Source organism: Lepidochelys kempii, chromosome 3 (genome assembly GCF_965140285.1).
Source record: "Lepidochelys kempii isolate rLepKem1 chromosome 3, rLepKem1.hap1, whole genome shotgun sequence".
Classification (NCBI taxonomy): Eukaryota; Metazoa; Chordata; order Testudines; family Cheloniidae; genus Lepidochelys; species Lepidochelys kempii.
In genome coordinates, this window is record NC_136382.1 from 49,364,049 (window position 1) to 49,388,330 (window position 24,282).

The 24,282-nt window shown below is 40.9% G+C and overlaps 1 protein-coding gene across 6 annotated transcripts in view; it reads left to right on the plus strand.

The window, feature by feature from the left end:
• The window catches only part of PRIM2 (DNA primase subunit 2), a 309,939-nt gene that overhangs the window by 71,553 nt on the left and 214,104 nt on the right, over window positions 1-24,282 (plus strand). For 4 of the 6 annotated variants that reach the window (XM_073336325.1, XM_073336323.2, XM_073336328.1 and 1 more), the window contains exon 7: window positions 6,868-7,005. The exons of the other annotated variants lie outside the window; for them this stretch is intronic. In XM_073336325.1, coding sequence (XP_073192426.1) covers window positions 6,868-7,005 — 138 coding nt within the window. The remainder of the gene's footprint in view (window positions 1-6,867; window positions 7,006-24,282) is intronic. 6 annotated transcript variants of the gene reach the window in all.

Genomic DNA, 24,282 nt, shown 5'->3' on the forward strand with positions numbered 1-24,282 from the left:
CACTCTGAAATGCTTTTAGTAGAGAATCAAAGAACCCCCTTGGCTTTCCACAATTGCGAAGATAGTTGACTCTGCTTACCGCACCTCACATCTCAGGTCTGAAGAAGAGCTACTTGACCCTCCGCAGGCTTGAGCATCTTGGTGGTGGAAATGGGATAGGTCTCAACATCTCAGGCTCTGCACAGAGGAAGTTGCCAAGACCATCACCTACCAGAACCCCCGTGTCAGGCTAGCAAAGAAGTGCCTCCAGCAACTCCCTTCTTCTCTTCTCTTCACCAGCACAAATGTGGGACTGGGGCAGACAGAGTGATACTGCTATCTCCCCCATTTTGGACTCGGGTGGCTAGAAAATCCATGGAGTAGCAGCAGTAGTTACAACACGAGTGACTTACATCAAAGGTGGTAAACTGCTCTTACCACTATGTGTCCCTTTTTCTTTAGCTACTTTGCCACTGGCCTATTTAACTTGTTTAATAGTATATATAGAGGAAACTAAATTTGTTTTTGAGAGCCCTTGTCTAAAGTGTATTTACCTCTAGTGAATAGACTGAAAAGTGGGGGAAGACATCAACAGTACTCTGCAAAGGCACTGAGAAAACTTCAGTCACAGCCAGATGGGTCCAGACAGTGTTAAACAAACGACACATAAATTCAACAAACTTCTACATTAACTTTGCTTCTTACATTTTCATGTTCCTCCCTTCCAATTCCCCATGAAGACAGTCAGGGTCAGAGAAATTATCTTGTAACTTGAAGTCTGTAAAACGCAGTTCTGTCCTTTATCCTAAATGATCCAGAATGGCTCTTTTTGCTTTGTGATAGCAAAAACATTTGGAGGCTATGAACTGAACATCAACTCCTGAATGGTCAATGAATACATTCTGAAAAGGCATTTCAGAATAAGAATTCTTGCAGAGGGAGGCTGGATTTGGCTGTTCTGGGGCTGGTCAGAAACCTGTTTCTGGCATCTCTAATAGTTCATGCATTTGCACCAGGTGCAGTCAAAGGAAAAGATCATGATTTTTACTCCAGGTCATCCCCTTGGTGGTATTTTTGAAATTTCATACTGCAGTTATGCTTTAGAGAGAAGGAACAGGATTTTGTGAAGGTTTCTGAAGTTTTTATTTTGTTCTGAAACATCTGTATTTTCTTCCCATGGACTGTTTATATATATTTCTGGAATTTCCAATCCTGAAAGTAGTTCCTAGCTGCAGTAAATTTCTTCAGTCATTGAGGAAGCTCACAGATGTTAGGAGTAGATGACCGAAGAAAACATATTTTTTACATGCTTACGTATTGCTTGTGGTGTTAGGAACCAATCTGTAACAATCCACCCAGTGGCAATGATTGTAGGGAGCCTCCTATCACTTGTATGTGGAGTTATGAGATGCTATTTGTGTTCTTGGACTTCTCTCATGTGCTGGCTTTTTGTGTTCAAATTTATAATATGGGTTTCTTGTTTACATAAGAGTTTCTAAAGCTTTCCAAGTACTATTGGTTATGTTAGATTTGAAATGGGTGTTTGCAGCATGTGGTCAACTGAGGGGTTTCAAGTTTTCTACTTTTCAGACCTCCCCATTACAAGGTGGCAATTTTGAGTCTGTTTTCAGTTTCCAGACACCAAAACAAAATCGTGTGTACATTTCATATTTCTTCTTCGAGTGGTCTCTGTATATTCCTACTTGTGGGATCAAGATGCCTGTGCCATGAGAGTTTCTGGAGCCTTCTGGAAAGCATTGTCCATTGGGGCCACTTACCCCTCCTTCTTCCTCCATCCCGGAGGGTTCTGAGGGCATAAAAGGGGGAGTGACCCCAAGCACCCTTCAGTTCTTTTCTAACTGCTGAAGGTACAGTGAGACTTGGATTGCACACAGTGTCCTTGATGCTTTCCTCATTGCTTTTTCTTTTTTTCCTCTTTTTCCCCTACCTTTTTGAGGCAAATTTTGTTTATAATTAATCAGGTTTTTCTTTTAAAGAAGTGAGAAGATGTCAAGACAAAGGCATGCTGGGTAGGTGTGGAAGAGCAGGAGGACCAACACACCCCCAGGTTCACGAAGGAGGCTCCTCAGGTCTACTTGATTAAATTGGTGCTGAATAAGTTCAGTGTCAGCATCAAAGATTGTCCCACAGGAGTGGGTTTGCCTGCCTCTTGCATCCCTGCATGTGGGAGGCATCTCAGGCTGGGCACTGTTGAGGTCCTTAGGTTTGTCCAGTCTGACCAAGGAAACCTAGTGCCTTAAGTGGCTTTCTGGCTGTTGGATCCAATTTTCTAAGGATCTGGATCCACAGAGCTTTGATCTGGTGGCCTAACATATATCTGGGATCTGCAAAACCTGCATCCACAACAGAGTACAGATCCAGAGCTTACTAAATAGCTTTTTTTTTTTTTTTTAAATTTTGTGGCTGATAACTATGGCTTTGGTTTCAAATGGATCCAAGGTCAGAGCCTGAATCCAGATTCAACAGTCAAACATGGATTGTCAAGCACGGTTGCCAGGAAATGGATCCAATTACCTGGGATCTAGCCAGCATGAAAATCTGACATCTCTGAGTGAGAGTCACTTGTCTAGTTGCATCCGATGAAGTGAGCTGTAGCTCACGAAAGCTTATGCTCAAATAAATTGGTTAGTCTCTAAGGTGCCACAAGTACTCCTTTTCTTTTCTTTTTTTGTGAATACAGACTAACACGGCTGTTACTCTGAAATCTGTACCACAGAGTCCCAGAAACTGACCAGGTCAGTGGAGTCTGGTACTTCCTTTCCAACACCATGATTTTTTGCAGAATTGCTTGCCCATCTTATTCTGTGCCTAACATAGTGGCATAAGCAAGCAGATCAGTGTTGGACACCCTTTCAACACTGGAAAAGGGAAATGCGTCAGAGGTTTGTGAATAGTTCTGGAATGATGGACCTCTGTTACAGGCTATTGTGTTTTACCTTGTGCTTCCTGTTCGGCCATTTCCAGATGCACATGCTCAGACATACCCTGCTTGCCTGGGAGAAGGTTTTCCCCATCCAGTGCTCCATCTGTTGGACCCTCACCTGTAGATGAGGACGGAGATTGATCCATTCTTACTCTTTTACTGTCAGAAGTTGTAATTAATCAATATAATTGGTCTGGGGACTGTCAGTTCCCTTGGTTCTGGGTAGGAACTGCTGAGGTACTCTTGGCCTCCCAACCCATTCCTGTGGGCTAATTGAGCTGCCCAGAACCAGATTTATGAGAATCTGATAGGCTGAGAACTGATGCCGGGATCGGAGGCTCCCTTTAGGATGTGAGGGTACTAGACTCATTTCAGTTTTCTTCTGACATTAACAGATTTGAGGATTTCTTTGCTACACAGCCTCTGTATGAGAAACAGGGTATTGTGTCACAGGATCCATCTTGTGCTCCAGAAAGGACTGCCTGTTGTATCCAGAGTCTCTTAGAAACCCTCAAATGCATTGCCAAGGTTCTGCAGAGAAGACAGTGGTGTAGGTCTTATTTTAAATTTAGAGCTTTTTATGAGGGTCTGTGAAAACTACTCTGATGTTCCTTGAATCTGATATCATAAATGTGCTGATGGAGCTGTCTGATCTCTCAAAGGAGGAAATTGTATTAGAAAATTTTTGGGCTATGGGATACTTACCTTCAGTTATAACTTGCTCCTTGTTCTGAGCCAGGAAAGAGACTTTTCAGGTCTGCTTCTGGCTCCACCATGGAATACACAGTGTCTAGGATTGGGTAGTGTCTTTGGTAGCCGCCTATACAGGTAGGTGAAACATGCAAAGGTGCCCATCCTTAACTTTACCAAGCCTTCCTTGGAACCAGTAGAGCATTTGTGTCCAGTGGAGTAGTTGGCTCAGCACATCAGAAGTTCTTAATAAATATAGCTTTAATTCCTCACATCTTGGAAGGAAAAATTATACTTAAGGGTTGTCATCCATCACTTATGCTTAATGGTGCATGAGGTTTGTTTCCTGGTTACTGTGTGAATGACATTTCTCATCTACCATATAATATGAACAACAGGATTGTGTGGCGTGAGGCAAAATGCTGGATGGCTGTACTAACCCTAGGAGGTTCATCATATTTGTCTCTGGGTTCCAGAGAGAACTCCAGAAGTTTTCCAGAGGTATTTCTCCCCTCCCCCTTCTGCCAAGGTCACATCTGTCTCTTTACAAACACCTCTGACTGAAGTTTTAAAAAAAAGACCTCTATCAATAAAACTGTACCTTACCCTTTGGCCTTTCTATGGCAGGAAGTGTTCCATTAAATGCCTGGCTGTGTATAGACAGATGATTTTTCCCTAGTGCTTTGAACATGCAGGGATATTTCCATACCCATTTTGTAGATGAGTGCTCACTGAAGCCTTGATCTATTCAAGACCTGCAAACGTTCCTGCAGTGGATGGGTTCGTTACTGCATTTATTTGATAGATTTAATACCAGACAATATCTGAGGCCTCATCAAGGGCACTTTATTACTCTCCTATCTTTTCTTGACACTAGGAATACCTGAGCCACAATGTCTAAGTACTTTCAAGATGCTGTATTTCATAAGATAGGGGAAGAACATGCCTTCCAGGGAGTTCCCTTGTCACCTTCCTGTCATCTGCAGTAATAGTCTTAGAAGGTGTAAGGTATATTTCAGCTACATTTCAGTCCATTCCAAGGTTTATGATCTCAGTGGGAGATGTGGCTCCATGTGAAGGTACTGGGCTTAGAGCTATTTCTTTGACTTGCAAGGCGTTTCTTCTGTTCATAAACTCCAAATCTGTCTAAATTCTGATAGCATTATGGGAATGCATTACACAGACCACCAAAGAGGGGTTTACTTTAGTGAGTTGTCCGGGAAATTTCTTGTTCATAAAGTTTAGTATCTTTATTGGATGGGTTAAATATCTCATCTACCAGGAAAAGATGATGTAATGGTAGATTTTGCTTTTTGTTTTTCCTTTTTTATTCAACAGTACAAGTGCTCTAGCAAGGGCTCCATCTTATATTATTTTGTTCCACAAGTGGGATAAATATTAAGTCCTTTTCTAGTAGCGATACCATGTTTGTGAATGCTTCTGATCCAAAGATAAGCAAAGTCTAACATCAATGTTGCACTCCTTTCCTGCACCAAGAACAAGAACTTCTCTGTATGTTGCCACTGATTCTAGTGAATTAAGAGGTTTTATGAGTGTTGGTTCAGTTGATACCAAGTTGCTGCTGTTAGCCATGGTTAGAGATTGGCAGAACGATCTCAATATCATGATGTTAATATCCATAAAGTCCTGCTTTCCAAACTACTGGGTCTCCTTCTGTGAGATGAGGCGGGAGTCTCTACTCAGGGTAGAAGTTTCTCTCATTGACATAGACTCCAGGTTGCTTGGTCTATTGATTGAGTGTTATGCTGAGGTCTAAAAGACTGATCAAAAACTTCTGTTTTTCATTAATCAAACTTAGATCTCCCATCTGGGTAGCACCTAAGTGGGAAGACCTAATGATGTCATTTTAGACTGTTTAAATGCAGATGCCATTTTTGATAGCTCAGATAGTCAGTAGGCTTGCGTCTCAGTATTTATCTCCTTTTAAGTTGCATTCTTACAGAGCAGGTGGTCCTACCTATGTCTCCATCCCAGCAGTCTGAGATTTCAGTCTCTTTCAGATCATTAAAATGACTTTGTCCCGGGCCTCCTTTATTTTCAGGGAGGCAGGTATCATACTTTGGTATATTCAGAGAACTTTGTCATCATTTATAGCAGGCCAAAGCTTATCTACAAGTTCGTCAGTCTCTAGGAGAAATGTGAGGAACCTGTCGTGGTCCAGAGGTTGTCCATCTGTTGTACTATGTTTCATGATTATCACAGAATCATTGACCTGTGGCTTGGCTTCCACCTCTTGGAATTGTCAGTCCTCATCCAGGACAATGGCAGCATCTCTGGCAGATCCCCATGCTGTCTTCATTGCATCGTGTTGCACGAATGATACTGCAGCCTGTATTTTTAGCAAAAGTATTCTCTCATTAAGACTAGGTTTAGGAGAACAAGATCTGTCACTTCTATTCCCTCTTGATCTGGTGTCCAGAGCTCATGCTTGTTTGGCAGCTCTGCAGTGCTTGTTTACCTAAACCTCCTCCACCCATCTTTCTGGGGCTGTACTGCTGGCTAAACTCCAACAAGTGGGAATATGCAGTGTTCACTCAAAAAAATGAGATGAGCCTCTGTATATTCACACTCCCCGCTCACCTTCCCTACATCTTTGGGAGTCTCAGCTTAGAAATTCCTGAATTAGTGTCGAGATGAGCCTCTATATACACACATTTGTGGGATCACGTGGGACCTGTGCCACAAGCTTCCAGTACCTTCTGGGGCCACTCCCCCTTTTATACCTCAGATCCTTCTAAGATGGGAGGGGCGACTGGCCCCAGAAGGTACTGGAAGCTTGTGGCACAGGTCCCACGTGATCCCACAAATGTGTGTGTATATAGAGGCTCATCTCGAAGAACTCTGGTTACAGGCAAGTAACATTCATTTATTTATAACCTTTAGTCTACCTATATATTCTCGTAATGATTTGGGATCCAAAACCAACATTTTTAAACTTGGTTATCTAAAGATAGGTACCCACAATAAATAAGTGGCCTGACTTATTTTTTTTCCCATGTGCTGAGAGTAGACGCTAGCTTTTCTGAAAACTTAAGACATTTTTATTTTGAAAACGTTGGCTTCAGTTTTTGAGAGTCGTTATTTAAAAACAAACATTTGTTTCCCTTTAGCAATCCCTTTGTGTAATCTTGAATTGTGTGGATGCTGTGTAACTGTAGACTCTATTAACATGACACTTCTCAGTTCAGTGCTACTCTACAGTTGGTTTCTTTCTCTTCCCATCTCAAATCCAGGTTCCTTTACAGGATGCTATGGATTTGTTTAGAGTAAGAAGAGTTTACCTTCTGAATGGCTTCGCATATGTGCCTCATACGGACATAGTTGCAATAGTTTTAAATAACTACAGAACCAAACTGTCTAAGGCCCTTGCGGTAAGTACCCATTTTTTCTGAGCTAGTTTTGTACCTTTGGGACCATTTGTTAATTCACTCGCTGCACAATATGCTGCAGCTGGTCAGAACATTTCACTTGAAAAATTCCAGCTAAACATTATCAAAATTTGCTTACAGTGCTTAAAGTAAAATAAATTAAACAAGACTCGTGAGGATGAACTGAAGGAACATAATTTTAAGTAAAATTGGAATCTTCTGCCATGGATATTGTTAAGGCAATATCCTTTTTAGACTGTTTAAATGAAGATGCTCATTTGTGACAGCTCAGATAGTCACTAGGCTTGTGTCTCAGTAACTACCTTCTTTAGGGCTATAGCTACACTACAGCTTAAGTTGACAAAAGTTATGTCGCTCATTGGCCACACCGTTGAGTGACATAATTCATGCTGTCCACACCAGTGCTTATGTTGGCAGAAGAGCTTCTTCCATTGATATAGCTACCGCCACTCGTAGGCTGGAGTAATTAAGCCGATGGGAGAGCCCTCTCCCATTGGCTTAGAGCGGCTGCACTAGAGTTCTCTAGTGTAGCCATAGCATAAATTGCGTTCTTACACAACAGGTGGTCCTGCCCATATCTCCATCCCAAGGTTTTAGCGGTAATTTCTTATGTGAAAAGCAACATAACTCTTATTGAAGAGGTTAACCCTGGACATGACTACCTTTTTTTATATTACTCTATTTTGCAACATTTGTAGGTGTAGATAGGAAGGAAATATGCAGGGAGTGATCTTAAGTGAGAATTAAAGTAATACTAATTCCTAACTTGTACCCTTACAACTCCTATTCAGACAAAATAGGTGCTCACTGATGTAGGAGGACTTCACGGAGATCTCAAACCCTCCCCCTCCAATGTAATACTGGAGCACCAAACAAATGTTGCCCCTTTTGAAATGGCACCTTATTTGTCTCCGCTCAGCAATACCATTGCATAAAAAGCCCTAAAAGCTATATCTTGAGGTAGTTTGTGTTTCCATGCTGTGCTGGGGAAGAGCAGGGAGGGGATAGAATCATAGGATTAGATGCTCTTGGCAAATCATTCTCTGTCCCATCAGCCTGTAGAGGGACCTGGGAGAGCAGTGTCACATTATCTAATCCCATCTCATATTTAGAAGCTAGATCTGACCTTAAAATCTATGAATCTGGAGAGTGGTTGAACATAGTTTAGGTTTTCTTTCTCTCACCCCCTATGACAGTGGGATGCACAAGAGCATTATATGCAGTCTGTGTGTAGCATTCCTCTGTCTTGTTTTGATTTGAATTTTTGCATCCTGGTGTTGCTCAGTCTGTTCAATTTGAATGAGCAAGCAGAGATGATAGCAGTCTTTAGAATAAAAGGAGAGGATTGGAGAGAGAATTTCAAAACCTGGTTTCTGTTGAAAAAAACCAAACTAATAGTAACTGTTTCTATTCCCAGTAACTTGAACTGCCAATATAAGGTGAGATGGGCCCTGGTCCATAATTGGGGCTCCTAAGCGCTAATGCAGTACAAATGTGTGGTGAAGAGATCAAATTAAAAAATTGATTTACTTTAAAATATTTATTTAATTTTGCCACACCTCTATTGCCAAGCTTTCCTTCATCTTAGATTTTCTTTTCTTTTTTAGATTGCATGCAATCCCTTCCCCTCTATACTACTTATGAGGCTTTGGGAATGAAAGCCATTGAACATTGTAGTGTATTAAACTTTGTCACTAAGTATTTTAAACTACCATCTATATTTGTGTTTATTTTAGGGGTTGGGAAGACAGAGAATTAAGGGTATTTCATGGCAATAAAAGTAACCAAGATGGTGGAATTGCTGCCATGGAGGGGGCCTGATCATAGATAATATATAAAATGAGAGGATATGAAAAATTAAAATGTTCTTAAAGCCATTTTATCCTTAAGTTATTGGTATATTAAACTCAAGTTAAAACTGAGACTACAACATTTTTGTTTAAACTATTAAAGGCACACAATGAGATCACTGCGGAAGCAGCTCTGTTTGGTATGCAATTTTTCCGTTATAGTAATTCAAGTTGGTAGTCTGATACAATATGCAGAAGGAGGTATTTGTATTTAATTAACATATAGTGATATATTCTTATGCTAATGCTGCCATTAATGTTGTACAGTATAATTGAAGCCGGAGGCATCCTTGTTTTCGTCAATGAGTAACATTCTTGAAAGCTAAGAAGCAGTCTAATTAAAATGGTTTGCCACAAGCACAATAGTTAAGTGCTAACCATTGAAATCTTTTTTGCTTTTTCAGAGTCACTGCAGTTTTTGCGTAATGTTGGTAATCAAAATGTATAACTGCCTTGTTTTTGTTTGTTGGAGTATAATCTCACATTTTGATTGATATAATATTGCTTTTGTGATATCATCCGATTTGAATCTTGGTTCTCTTGTATCAAGCCTTAAACTGATTACTTTTTAGTGTGGATTGAAAAAGACTGTGTACACATGAAGGAAACCCTTTAAAGGGCACTAACTCCATATTTGGTGTGAATTCTGGAGTCCTCTTTCAAAGCATGCTATGTTTGGAGCAAATTGAGTCAGTGCAGACTATTGTTAGTTTGTATGCAGTGCTACTGCGTACTACTTCTGCAGTCCTCCAACTGCTGTCCCATGCTGGTTTGTGGACATCTGTGGCCGATCTGTCTGTTTGTGTGCCCTCTACTGCTCTAGGCCAAGTTGAGACAGCTGTCTGAGGCATGTTGTATGGCTTCTTGAGTAATATTGCAGTAATGTTGATGGATTTGAATCCAGGAGCAAATGGGCAAATTCTGGCCCTTCACCAATTTTTAATCGCAGGGACCAGAAAGGAAGCATGGGATGGATGGAGTGGAATTATGGGATTTTGGGGGTTTGAGCATGAAGTCCTAGAATTCTGTTGGTTTCCACCTGGCTATGAATCCCCAAAATGTACAGCAAGAAGCATCCCAGAATACACATGACTCGGCAGTGAAGCAAAAGACCATTGGATAGCCACCCATATGATTTATGCTTAGTGTGCACCTAGCCCCTGATGTGCACACTGATGCAAATTCCAAGAGGGTGGAGCAGCTCTGTCTGCATGCTGTTAGTGCGGCTTATGTATTGCAGACCATCTAGTGTGCATCAACTCAGTGTAGACAAGCCCTAAGGGAATTTGTGAGAGTATTTGGTGAAGGTCAAACTACTACCAAAGGAGCTGTATGGTTACCTTCAGGTGGTTCTTGCAACGTCACTAGAGTTCTATCTTGCTGTACTCTAAAACTAAATTTGACTGTATTTAAATAGATTTCATTTTGCAGTTATTTCAAACTGATCAGAATTGGCAGCATGAAAAAAATGGAGATGCACTCTTAACTGTTAAATTCAAAACACTTCTGATTTGATTTATTTATGCTCTAGACCCTCCAATAAAGATTTAATAAGAAGTTGAATGTTTAAAGTAGGATCATGGTGGGACTGACTCTTTAAATGCATGAATTTTAGTTTAACATCTAACTTCTAACTGATGGGACAATTCATTGTATTGTTTGAAATCATGTGAAACAAAACACTGAAAATGAAGAGAACTATAGTAGGTTTAGTTCAGCCTAACTGTGCATCATTAAGTTAATTTGAAACTTTAAATTGTTAGCATTGTAACAAACTGACATTTCCATTAGGTGAAAGCTCCTTTTTGAGGGTTTAACGTCTTGACCATTTCAGGTGCTCTTGGGCTAAAGCTTAACATGAGTTGAAACTTGGATATAGGTTTAAAACAGTGTTAAATATTTAAATGTTTTCAGCAGTTAAATTTTAGAGCTTCAAAATTGTACACAGGATTTGTTTGTGTTTCCATACACTTGATGCTAAAAGTTTCCGATTAAAACACTTCTGTCATTTGACACCTGGTCCCTGATTAGTACTATCATTAAGGGGACCATGTAAAAATAGCTATTGGGTACAGTCTGACCTTAAACTAGAAGGTCATATCTGAGACAAGGTAGCTTCCAGTCTGGGCATATTTCCATCTCAGATGTGTGCAAAGCAGGTTGGTTGGCCTTCACTTCATAGATTTACAAAGTATTGTTTAGATTTCGCCTCTGGTGAGAAATCCTGCTTCAGGGCCTTAGTCTTCCAGAAGTTTTTTCTGATGTTGAGGAGCCTATGTCCTCCAACCCTCTAAAGCTTTGTTTCTTTCAGGATACTGTGTATTTGAGATGAAAATTTTGTAGTGTGTGTTCTGGACATATCCTGTAGGCAAGCCAGCAGTTTAAACATGATTGTTGATCTTTAAAGAAAACCTTTCTTGTTCACTCCGTTGGCATTGGTCTAGCTCTTGCTATTGCAGTTTTACTTTTGAGACCACTCTCGTTATATTTACTTTTAGAGTGAGAATCCTGCCCAGATGATACTTCTAAAGAAAGGGGAATTACTTTATAGTTCTGATTCTCAGAAGATATCCTTCTGGCAGATTATCTTCTCACTCTCTTCAGCTCACAGATTTGAGAACCATTTTGAGGCTTTTATTTATTTACGCTTAGGACTAGGTCCCTGAAGGACCATAGGTGTTTCAGCGCAAAACTTTTAGATGCCTTGCCATCCAGTGGAATTTACAGCTCTGAGTTAGATGCCTAGGCCTCCTATACTATTCTTGGGGAGAAGTAGGTGCCTAAGAATGCGATTAAAAATAGTCAGCACTCTGATCAGGGGACTATCTAAACAATAGGAAATACTGAGGAAAGGGGTGGGTCTTAAGTCCCACCCATCAAAGGAACTTATCCTCTATCATTGCAGAGGCTTCATGGCTATGAATGCTCTCCTGGAGTTAGGTGACTAAGCCATTTTTGCCAAAAACCCAAGTGGTGGTGATGTGCCTGTTGGTTTGAGCACTTACCCGGTATGTGAGAGATCTGGGTTTAGTTACACCTTCTGCCTGATTTGGAGCAGGGATCTGAACTTGGTCCCCCCTGCACTCCCCAGGAGGGTACTGTAATCAATGGGCTATGGTGTATTCTGCAGCAGGTCTCTCTCAATTTCTCCTGTTTAAGCGATGCCAGTGTGTAAGAATAATTAGTCACAGGGCTAGAGAAAGTGAGAATAACTCTATAGCCCTGTTGATAGGGCACTCACCTGGGATGTGGGAAGTTCAAACTTCCCTGGTCCCAGTGGAATAGCTTCAACAGAGAAGCTATTCTCTAGAGCTGCCCCGGAATACCCCAAAGCCCAGTGATTGGTGTACTCTTCTGGGACTGAAGAAGATCCAAGTTCAAATCCCTGCTCCACCTCAAGCAGAGGATGGAATTGAACTTGGATACTGGAAGAATACTCTAACCATTGGGCTAACGGTTGTAAGGGGGGGCACCACCTGCTCCTGTTTTGTATGCGTTTAGGTGTGCTCAGAACACTTGGATTGGGTCCAGCAAGCAAGGTGAGGAAATGACTATGTAAAGATCCCAGTCTGGGTGCATGAAACCTAAGTGCCTACAGAGTTAGCTGAGCAGGGGTTTTGATGGTCTTACTGGTGCCTAAATGTTGACTGGTCGAGAGTCTGGGGTAGAAGATCCACATAAAATGTTAAATTGATAGGTTTAGGGAAGAGGGATAACTAAGTTTATAAGACCGTTTGATAATATTAACCCTCATTCTATTATGGAATGCCCAGTCTGGAAAATTTAAACCAGGCATTGTCTTATCACTTTGAACAGTTAAACTATATTGTATTTTTCTAAATCTATGAAGGCATTTTTCCAATTACATCATCAAGGATATTTGAACTTTAGACATATTCAGTAGATCAGATGTTTTCTGCCCAAAACCTTTTTATGAAAAGGAAAATCTGGCATATCTTTAGATTTAAAGAAAGCTACTAAGACTTATTTTAAAAGGACAAAGGATTTCAGGAAAACATACCTGTTTATAGCTTTCCATCCCAGATACAAGAAAAAAAGGTTTCAAAATAGTCAGTTGCCATATGACTAAGCTTCTTTATCTGAGTCATATGGAGAAAACAGATCCTCCTTCTGCAAAGGATTAAAGCTAACTCCATGACACAGTGAAAGCTGCTTCTTGGATGGAAAATGTCTGCTTCTTTGGAAGAAATTCTATGCCGAAATTTGGTTAAGCATTCATATATGTACAGAGCACTGTACAAACTTTATTTGCTATTCTCTCTCCTCTTTAGAAGCATTATTCATTAGAAATCTCTCTAGAAATATAATAATTATTGAGCTAGAATGATTATTTAGTAGGTATTCTCTACTTTTCCTTTGTCTTCATTGCTTTTCCATTCCCTACAGTGAAGAGAAGGGGACAATGTTTCTCTGAGAAAAAGGGATTTAATGTAGAGGCACTGTTTTTTCTCTTTTCAATAAATATTCCTTATCTTAGTAGTTAGGCCAGATACTCTTTTTGTTTGTTTGTTTTTTGTTTTAATGCACGAGTATTCTGGAATCCCAGTCTGAATGATATTCTCCAGGGAGCTGGAATTTGATCCTTAATAATTAGGTGATGCAGAATTGTTAATATGTTCCTTGACCCCATGTAGTGGTTTTAGTAAATGTAAGGTAATGTATGCTCCCCAAATGACATGTTTAACAAATCTCTTTATTTAAATATCATAATTATCAATTTAGATTTTAAAGCCAAAGTTTACATCTGTTAAAACATACCTCCTGGCTTACCACATGATTTACAGCTTGGTGCTTCTTGCTGTGCAGAACTGCTTTCGTTGACACATGACTGCACTGAAACACAACAGATTTTATCCATATTAGCCACTTGTGATGAGAAAATATCAGCAGATTCTAGTTTCTAGGGAACAGAATACTGAAATAGCTTTTTTGGTACTTGTAAATTCAGTTCTTTGACAGTTCCACTTTCATACTGCAAAAAAGTATTCAGTGACTACAAAGAAAGATGCATCATCTGTAGTTTCCAATTTAAAAATTTTTGCACAGGTAGGACCTAGGAATATGTACAATGTTATGGGATGATTAAGTATGGTGAGTGTATTTTAACTGGCAGATCATTCAGAGGGGTGTGTGTGTTTATAAGTATATATATAATATACACAATTAAATAATGATATTATATACTAACACCTATAAGTATATAATTTTTTTTTAGGGTTCGTGGGCTTCTAAAAGTTTTCTGTTGTCTGTATTGCAAAGGCAAGTTTCAGAGAACAACGAAAAACATTATCAGTGAACCTTATCACTCTTGAGTCCCAGTCCAATGCCTTAATCACAAGAGAATTCTTCCTCTAAAACCCTTGCATGTTTAGTAATATTTTGTGTGGTATTTGTCTTGAAGTAGAGAGATGATTTTTTACATTATACTCTGGAATAATTTGTTTAAAATTAGTGTCCACAAATGACAGAACATTTATTACCTTCTGTAGAAATGGTGCATTTAATGTACTGCAGTGCTGAAATTAGTAATGGTCTGTATGTTTAATGCCTTTCTGTCATCTGGGATTGTCCATATCAGTGTAAAAACAGGAGAGAATACCTTGCTGATCCCCTGCTCTGTCCCCAATCCTTTGTGTTGATGTTGACATTATTAGGCTTCAAAGATTACATTGTGACACCACATTTTTTGGAATTAGTCAGCTCAACTCTTTACCTTATCCTGCGGTTACTGCTGAGAGAAGTAAAGAATTCTCTTAACCCCTTTGCCAGGTTGTGTGCACTGTTGTCCTCAGACATGAGGAATGAAGACAATAACCTACAGGTATTCCACAAGGCAGAACAAAATAATACTTTCCCGCTGTATAGGGCTTAGCTGAAATATGATCTGAAATAGTCTGATGCTGAATAAGGATTTATAAATCATAATAATAATTCATTAACAATGAATTCTTAAGGTCATAGCACATTATGAGGCTGTTGCAATGTAAGCAGATGCATTTATATACATGTACGTAATTAAGTTGTCTTCTCTATAATTTCCACAGCTTCCGTGCTGTTTTACATTTTTTTTATATTGAGCTGAAAGTACAGGTATAAACTTTTTAGAAAGTCTTAACTTGAGCATCTGATGAACTCTGCATGGAGGTTGTTTTATGTAAAGCAGGGGTAGGCAATCTATGGCACACATGCCGAAGGCGGCACACGAGCTGATTTTCAGTGGCACTCTCACTGCCTGGGGCCTGGCCACTGGTCCTGGGGGCTACGCTGCTGGCCTGGGGTACCGGCTCCCAGCCCCCTGCCAGCTGGGGTTCTGTCTGCCAGCCCCGCTCAGCCCATTGCTAGCCCTGGGTCCCAGCCACCGGTCTGGGGGGCTCTGCTGCCTGCCTCGGGTCCTGGCTGCCGGCCTGGGGCTCTGCAGCCACCCCCAGCTGTGGGCCACTGGCCCCAGCCTGGGGCAGTGAGGGGTGCAGACAGGGGCAAGAGGGGTCACAGCTTAGCACCCACACATTAAAAATTGTTCCAGCGCCACTGTACTGGGATGTTTTTAAGTCCTGATTTGCTGCTTACATCACTATCACACCACGTGGAACAGCTCACTGCGTTTGACGTTGAGATTAAAATGTACATGCAAGAACTGGAATCAGAATTTTCTGACAGATTTCAAGATTTCAAGGTTTCCAGCGATTTGGCCCAATGCTTTCTTTTCTAATTAAACCTGAAAAGTTCAACAAAAGCGACAGTGGATGGGTGTTGAAGATTTCGAAATACAGCTCATTCAGTTAAAAAGCTCAGAATTGTGGGCATCAAAGTTTGAAGGTCTGCAGAGTGCTCTTGAAGCTACCGAGCGAGATCATGGTGTCTCTATTCTGACCTGCTGAATGTCCCTGCCAGTGAAATTTAACTGTTTGAAGAAAATTGCGTTTGCATTGCTTTCAGCATTTGGATCCACATACCTACATGAAATCTGTCCTCTGTCCCCCTTGGAGCCGGTTAACACCTGATCGCTCAGAAGCCTGTGTGCAGCTTAAAGTATCCAAATACATGCCCAACATTGGAAAACTCAGCAAGGAAAAGCAAGGACAAGGATCACACTAATAAGATCTGCATTTAAATTTAATTTTAAATGAAGCTTCTTAAACATTTTAAAAACCTTGTTTACTTTACATACAACAATAGTTTAGTTGTTTTCTCCAGTTGGCAGCTGAAAATGCTGCTTCACAATATTTGGCAGGTTCTCATTTCTTACTCAGATTTCTCTCAGTTCTTGTCAGTTTCCCTTCTTAAAAAGGAAAATTATTAGTAGTCAAGGTAATGACTATTATACTCCCAGTCCTACCATTACAGGAGAGTGAAGGGAGTATGTGCATGCATGTTTATTGTGTGATTCTAGTTTTGACTGTCCAGGGACTGTAGATGTTCTGCACAATGTTCTTACAATACTAACTCACAATATTTATTAGATGTATGTGAACTCCTTCTCCTCCTCCTGGATACTATTGCTCTGTACTGATAAGACCTATTTCTTCCCCTTCATGGTAGCTCTACTTGAAGGGCTAGGGTGTGGCATGCAAAGTAGTAGATATTAGTATACCAGCACCCTGTAAAGAGGATGTGAAGAGTTTGACCCACTTAGGACAATTTGCTTTTTCAGATGTAAGGTTTTTTCTTTATGGGTTGTTTGAAGTGTATGGTAGGCTTCAGAGATAAGTGACCATAGAACACATATTTTCACCTTGTCATCTCCCTCCATTTGGAAAAATTGCCAGCTTAGAGCTCAGACTCCTTACTTTGACAATACTTCTATGGCACTGAGTTCATCAATCTTGCCCATTCAGCAGAACAAACATGCTGGTGCAGGGACAGCCTCATGATACCAGCACTCAGTACTATCACAGGGAAGGGTGGGGAGTGAAGGGAAGGGCTCTCGGGGCCATGATTGGTGCCATGATTGCATTGGAATTCTAATGTGGTATTATGAAGGATTATACCACTATCTGTGTAGTTGGTTCGCACAATGGAAATATAATGGGGGAGCACAAAGATGTAGTGCAGGGGTGGCCAAGTTGCAACTCATGAGCCACATGTAACTCTTTTACAGTTAAAGTGCAGCTTGCAGAACCCCTCTTATTCCCCCCACCCATTCTCCACCTTCCAGACTGGGGTGGGAGGAGCTCAGGGCTTCTGCCCTGTGGCAGGGTGGTGGGGCTACGGGCTTCTGCCCTGCAGGGGAAGGGGCCCTTGGCACTTTAGCCCCACAGCAGGACCTGTTGTCCTGAGGCCTAGCAGGCACATCCTGCAGGCTGAAGCCCTGAGCTCCGGCAGGTGTGCCAGGCTCTCGAACTGCTGAAGATTATCATATGTGGCTTGGAGGGTCAGTAAATTTGGCCACCCCTGATATAATGGGTTCATGTAATTATATTTATCTTTTGTGGTGATCATGGTGTGTGCACTATATAGTACAGTAACATACCTGTCAAAACACGCATTTCAACATGTACATTTGTTCTGTGTTATGGATGTGTAAAGTAAACAGCAGTTTCTAATCTTTTCAGTGTATTTACCTTGTCAGATTTCTGATATTTCTTAATTTTTATTCCCAGGAAGAACATATCTAAAGATGAAAAATAATTCTCGTTTGTCAGTTGTTTTTCCTGTGTCTGTGCCAGTAATCTTTTTATTAAAGCCCACAGACTAATTATATAACAAAAGAGACCATAAAATATTGCTCTTTTGTCTTCAGGTCTGTGTGTGTGCACGGGAGATTGGTTATAATTCATGCATAACCATAGTTGTCTGGTAGATCAGACTTAGTGTGAAATTGTTGTGCATAAAACATAAGATGTCACTAAAGGTGGAAAAACTTTCATGTTTTGAGGGTCTCTAAACACTGACCTTTTGATGCTACAAAACTTTTTAGAGGCTTCATTAATAGTCACTGCAAGTAACACTTTAAGATGAAAACGTTATGCAAATTTATTAGAGCTTTGATTGAAATATAATGGGGAAATAAAGATTTAGCAACAGTGAGTTGTGGTTTGTAGAATTTTTATTTGTTGACTAATGCTTATTGACATGTAAGGAATGAAAGAGATGGTATGTTAGTCTAATCTTGTCATTTAATTGATAAAAATGTAAACAGATGCTGCTGCTCCATTTTGCAAATAAACAGAAGTTGTTGTCACAACAAGTCTTGAGCCCATCTAATTAGAAGTGCTATTGCTAACTATGTCATCCAGTGCGTAAAAGGATGCAGATTATATAAGGAACATATCCTTTCATGTATTGGTATTTTTACAAGCACACATGCTTACGTATTATTTATACAGAGTGATAGGTGTCCATGATAAACACATTAAAATGCCTATGGTCCAAGGAGTTTACAGTGCGAGGTTCTGATTTTATGAGGTGCTAGAGTATGGCCTGTGAAGTGTCTAAGATCTTGCTGGATTAGGTCTAAAACTGGACTGAGAACTGTGATGGATGTGGATGATGGTAAGTACATTTAGAGCAGAGCATAGTAAGTGGTTAGAATAAATGAATTTATTTTCTCTCCTTTTTGTTACTAAATACACATTCTTTAGCCTTAGTTACACTATCCTTTAAAGAGAGTTTGAAAATTGTTTATTGGCCAGTTTCTAACTTAGTTTGGCTGGCCAGTCTAGACAAGGCTAAATGGTCTCAGAACCATATTTAAAATATTGTTTTAAAATTGTGTTCAGATATGTTTTGTTTGAATTCCTTAGTGGACAGGGACTTCCTTTTAAATTGACATTTAAAAAAAATTGAATTGATATGTAAATATATTTGTCTTAAATACTTGAACAGGAGAGTTATGACTGAAAGGGAAAGATTTTTTAAACGTCTGTTTATTTCTGAATGGAGCTTTTGACATTTTTTTTTAAGGTAGGTCTTCATTTGTGGGGTGGTGGCAGCAGAGACTGACCCAAGGTCTGGGAGAGGCAAACATATACTCCTTTCTTGAAATTAAAATGTATTGTGGGATAACATGATCCCATCTCCCTCCATAAATTTATTGAGTTTAATATTGAAGCCAGATTGTTTTTTTGCCCCAGTGAGAAATTACCAGCAGGAGAAAAAAAACTTTTGTAGTGATGATCGCGATGGCCCATTTAGACAGTTGACAAGAAGGTGTGACTTAATATGGGGAAATAGATTCAATATGTGTAATGACTCGGCCACTCCCAGTCTCTATTCAAACTGAAGTTAATGGTATCTAGTTTCCATAAATGGGCCATCTTGATTATCACGACAGGTTTTTTTTTCTCCTGCTGATAGCACATCTTAATTAATTAGCCTTTTACAGTTGGTATGGCTACTTCTACCTTTTCATGTTCTCTGTATACATATATCTTCTTACTATATGTTCCATTCTATGAATCATAGAATCATAGAATATCAGGGTTGGAAGGGACCTCAGGAGGTCTAGTCCAGCCCCCTGCTCAAAGCAGGACCAATCCCAATTAAATAATCCCAGCCAGGGCTTTGTCAAGCCTGACCTTAAAAATTTCAAAGAAAGGAGATTCCACCATCTCCCTAGGTAATGCATTCCAGTGCTTCACCACCCTCCTAGTGAAAAAGTTTTTCCTAATATCCAACCTAAACCACCTCCACTGCAACTTGAGACCATTATTCCTCGTTCTGTCATCTGCTACCACTGTGAACAGTCTAGATCCCTCATCTTCGGAACCCCCTTTCAGGTTGTTGAAAGCAACTATCAAATTCCCCCTCATTCTTCTTTTCCGCAGACTAAACAATCCCAGTTCCCTCAGCCTCTTCTCATAAGTCATGTGTTCCAGTCCCTTAATCATTTTTGTTGCCCTCCGCCAGACTCTTTCCAATTTTTCACATCCTTCTTGTAGTGTGGGGCCCAAAACTGAACACACTACCCCAGATGAGGCCTCACCAATGTCTAATAGAGGGGAACGATCACGTCCCTCGATCTGCTGGCAGTGCCCCTACTTATACATCCCAAAATGCCATTGGCCTTCTTGGCAACTAGGGCACACTGTTGACTCATATCCAGCTTCTCGTCCACTGTAACCCCTAGGTCCTTTTCTGCAGAACTGCTGCCTAGCCATTCGGTCCCTAGTCTGTAGCGGTGCATGGGATTCTTCCATCTTAAGTGCAGGACTCTGCACTTGTCCTCGTTGAACATCATCACATTTCTTTTGGCCCAATCCTCTAATTTGTCTAGGTCCCTCTGTATCCTATCCCTACCCTGCAGCATATCTACCACTCCTCCCAGTTTAGTGTCATCTGCAAACTTGCTGAGGGTGCAATCCACACCATCCTCCAGATCATTAATGAAGATATTGGACCGACCCTTGGCGCACTCCACTTGATACCAGCTGCCAACTAGACATGAAGCCATTGATCATTACCCATTGAGCCCGACAATCTAGCCAGCTTTCTATCCACCTTATAGTCCATTTATCCAGCCCATACTTCTTTAACTTGCTGGCAAGAATACTGTGGGAGACAGTGTCAAAAGCTTTGCTAAAGTCAAGGAACAACACGTCCACAGCTTTCCCCTCATCCACAGAGCCAGTTATCTCGTCACAGAAGGCAATTAGATTAGTCAGGCATGACTTTCCCTTGGTGAATCCATGCTGACTGTTCCTGATCACTTTCCTCTCCTCTAAGTGCTTCAGAATTGATTCCTTGAGGACCTGCTCCATGATTTTTCCAGGGACTGAGGTGAGGCTGACTGGCCTGTAGTTCCCAGGATCCTCCTCCTTCCCTTTTTTAAAGATGGGCACTACATTAGCCTTTTTCCAGTCATCCAGGACCTCCCCCAATCGCCATGAGTTTTCAAAGCTAATGGCCAATGGCTCTGCAATCACATCCGCCAACTCCTTTAGCACTCTCGGATGCAGCGCATCTGGCCCCATGGACTTGTGCTCGTCCAGCTTTTCTAAATAGTCCCAAACCACTTCTTTCTTCACAGAGGACTGGTCACCTCCTCCCCATGCTGTGCTGCCCAGTGCAGCAGTATGGGAGCTGACCTTGTTCGTGAAGACAGAGGCAAAAAAAGCGTTGAGTACGTTAGCTTTTTCTACATCCTCTGTTGCTAGGTTGCCTCCTTCATACAGGAAGGGACCCACACTTTCCTTGACTTTCTTCTTGTTGTGAACATACCTGACGAAACCCTTCTTGTTGCTCTTAACATCTCTTGCTAGCTGCAACTCCAGGTGTGATTTGGCCTTCCTGATTTCACTCCTGCATGCCCGAGCAATATTTTTATACTCTTCCCTGGTCATTTTCCAATCTTCCACTTCTTGTAAGCTTCTTTTTTGTGTTTAAGATCAGCAAGGATTTCACTGTGAAGCCAAGCTGGTCGCCTGCCACATTTACTATTCTTTAGACACATCGGGATGGTTTGTTCTGGTAACCTCAATAAGGATTCTTTAAAATATAGCCAGCTCTCCTGGACTCCTTTCCCCCTCAGGTTATTCTCCCAGGGGATCCTGCCCATCAGTTCCCTGAGGTTGTCAAAGTCTGCTTTTTTGAAGGCTAGGGTCTGTATTCTGCTGCTCTCTTATCTTCCCTGTGTCAGGATCCTGAACTCGACCATCTCATGGTCACTGCCTCCCAGGTTCCCATCCACTTTTGCTTCCCCTACTAATTCTTCCCAGTTTGTGAGCAGCAGGTCAAGAAGAGCTCTGCCCCTAGTTGGTTCCTCCAGCACTTACACCAGGAAATTGTCCCCTACACTTCCTGGATTGTCTGTGCACGGCTGTATTGCTCTCCCAGCAGATATCAGGGTGATTGAAGGCTCCCACGAGAACCAGGGCCTGCGATCTAGTAACTTCCGTTAGATGCCGGAAGAAAGCCTCGTCCACCTCATCCCTCTGGTCCGGTGGTTTATAGCAGACTCCCACCACGACATCACCCTTGTTGCTCACACTTCTAAACTTAATCCAGAGACTCTCAGGTTTTTCTGCAGTTTCATACTGGAGCTCTGAGCCATAATACTGCTCTCTTACATACAACGCAAATCCCCCACCTTTTCTGCCCTGCCTGTCCTTCCTGGACAGTTTATATGCATCCGATGAAGTGGGCTGTAGCCCACGAAAGCTTATGCTCAAATAAATTTGTTAGTCTCTAAGGTGCCATAGGTACTCCTGTTCTTTTTGTGATTGACAGCCCTAGAAAAAAGTGGTAGAAGATGAACAGTTTTGGAAAAAACTTGTGACATGGAAAATAAAAATAACAATAGGCAGAATAATATAAGTTTAAAGAATATGTGAAGAGGAAGAACGTTGCCCCTCTGAAATATAATATATACATGTATTTGTATATAAGGGATGAGAGCCTTCTGTATTCGTAGTGCATGCCGAATTACGGAGCGTCTGACCTAATGAAAAACCAAAATAAGTGGTCATTCATTCAGAATGTTCATAATGAACTTGTTTCCACTTAGAAACTCTGAAACAAACCAGTCCATATACATTTCTACTAAAAAGTACACATTATGAAAGTTTTTTTATTCAATAGAAATAGAATCTGTGTTTACTATTGGCTAAATTTTGCCTCATTCTGAACAGGAACGGCAGTGATTCCAGTCTTTATTTTTAGGTATCAAAATAAAAGTGGCCTCCAGAGTTGCTGAGCACCTCCAAATCCCATAGAAATCAGTGGGAGTTCCAGGCTTGCTGAGAACCAGTTTTAAACCAGGCCACTTCTATTTATGTTCTTAAATGTGAGTTGTGTAATTTAACTTCAGGCATCCTCGTTTGAAACGTTTGCCGAGGACTCCAATTTGTCTGCTGTCTCTTACTGTGTGACTAATGAATTACGACCAAGATGGCTAGAGAGTATCATAGCAGGAGTGAAGACTGGGGATGTACCTCTGAGCTCATATGCATAGAACAATGGTGAACTGTAAGTTAATCAGTCTCATAGTCTTCAAGATCAGAAGAAGGTTGGCTCACCTGGAGTCAAGTGACAGTCTTTAGTACTAGATAAAGGTGATGCCTGTGTACACTGAAATAACTCTATTAGACTTTCAGGTTGTAATGACACCTGATTCAGTATTACTTGAAAATACTTTGGATAGTCTAGGTGTTTGTGTGTGTCCTCTGTAAAAAGTAAGTCAAGAGAAATGTGATGCCGATCTCTGTGAACTGTGACCTCAGAGTGCTAGATGACATTTCAAAGAAGTGATGCATATGGTGGTAAAAATTATCCAAAAGCAGTTGGGCCTTCAGTATGAAAGTCATCGCTTTTTACTGCCCCCTTCCCTAAAGCAATTTCACATGTGCTAGATAGCCTCAAGTATCTGAACACAGAAAATTCAAGTTTTCACGCATTGAGAGTTTTTTGCAAGTCCCTCTGCCAAAAGAATTGTGTGACAGAGATGAAGTTCTTACTTCGATAGTCCTCTATTTTGTTGCTAATTGATTACTCAGCTAGACCATAAAGATGCTAACTACTATTAGTGGTATGAACCAGCAGGGATCCAAATACAATAAAATGAAGCAAGTTCTGGCACTGAACTTTAGTCATCCCTAAAGGTTTGGAGTTGTTAGAGTCTGGTCATCCCAAAAGGTCTTAAAAGATAGTGTATGCAAATCCTTGTCCTTTCTTTCTGCACCCAACCACAGCTTTAAGTTTTACTGCATCATCAGTTTGTAAACATCTTTACTATCTTTGTAGGTACCCACCAAAGAACCTGGAATAATGAAAAATATTTCTGGGAACATATATCTGTAGAATTGCACAAAATACCTCTACTCCCTGTAATGAATTATCAGCTCTGTGACTGACTGTGTCAAGATTCATGAGTCATAGCTCTCAATGGTTTGCTAGTGTGACAACAGTATATATCTATGCTGTCAAGATTAGTTGTGAAGGTTTTAGGTCCAAGTTGACCTGATTCTTGTGAAAATGTGTGTGTCTCCAGTGTGCAGGATAATGGAATATGGCAAAGCTTTGCATATATTTTCATGTTTTGGGCAGTCTGGGCCAGCAGTCTCTTACATTGATATCCCTGTGACTGGATGCTAACATAGCCTGGTGAGGACAAGGAGGTTGTCCTGCACACATGAATGTTTCATTGTGCAGAATCTTCGTGCTTATGCCATACTGCATTCTCATCTGTGGTTAATACTGTCATACCAAAGCATCATAAAGTTTACCAAGTGGAGATCATTCTTGAAAGCATAGCATTGATCTTATTAGCTATGGTACACACCTTGTCCTGTGACGTCTGAAGGTCAAATAATCTGTGTTGAAGCTCTGAGCAGCCACTTTCATTCTTCACTGACTGAAGCACCAACGTCACTTTCTGAAGCACCCGGTGGTTTTTTGAAGTCTTCACTCTGAGTACCAGTGTGGCCTTGGACTGCAAAATCTGGTGTAGATC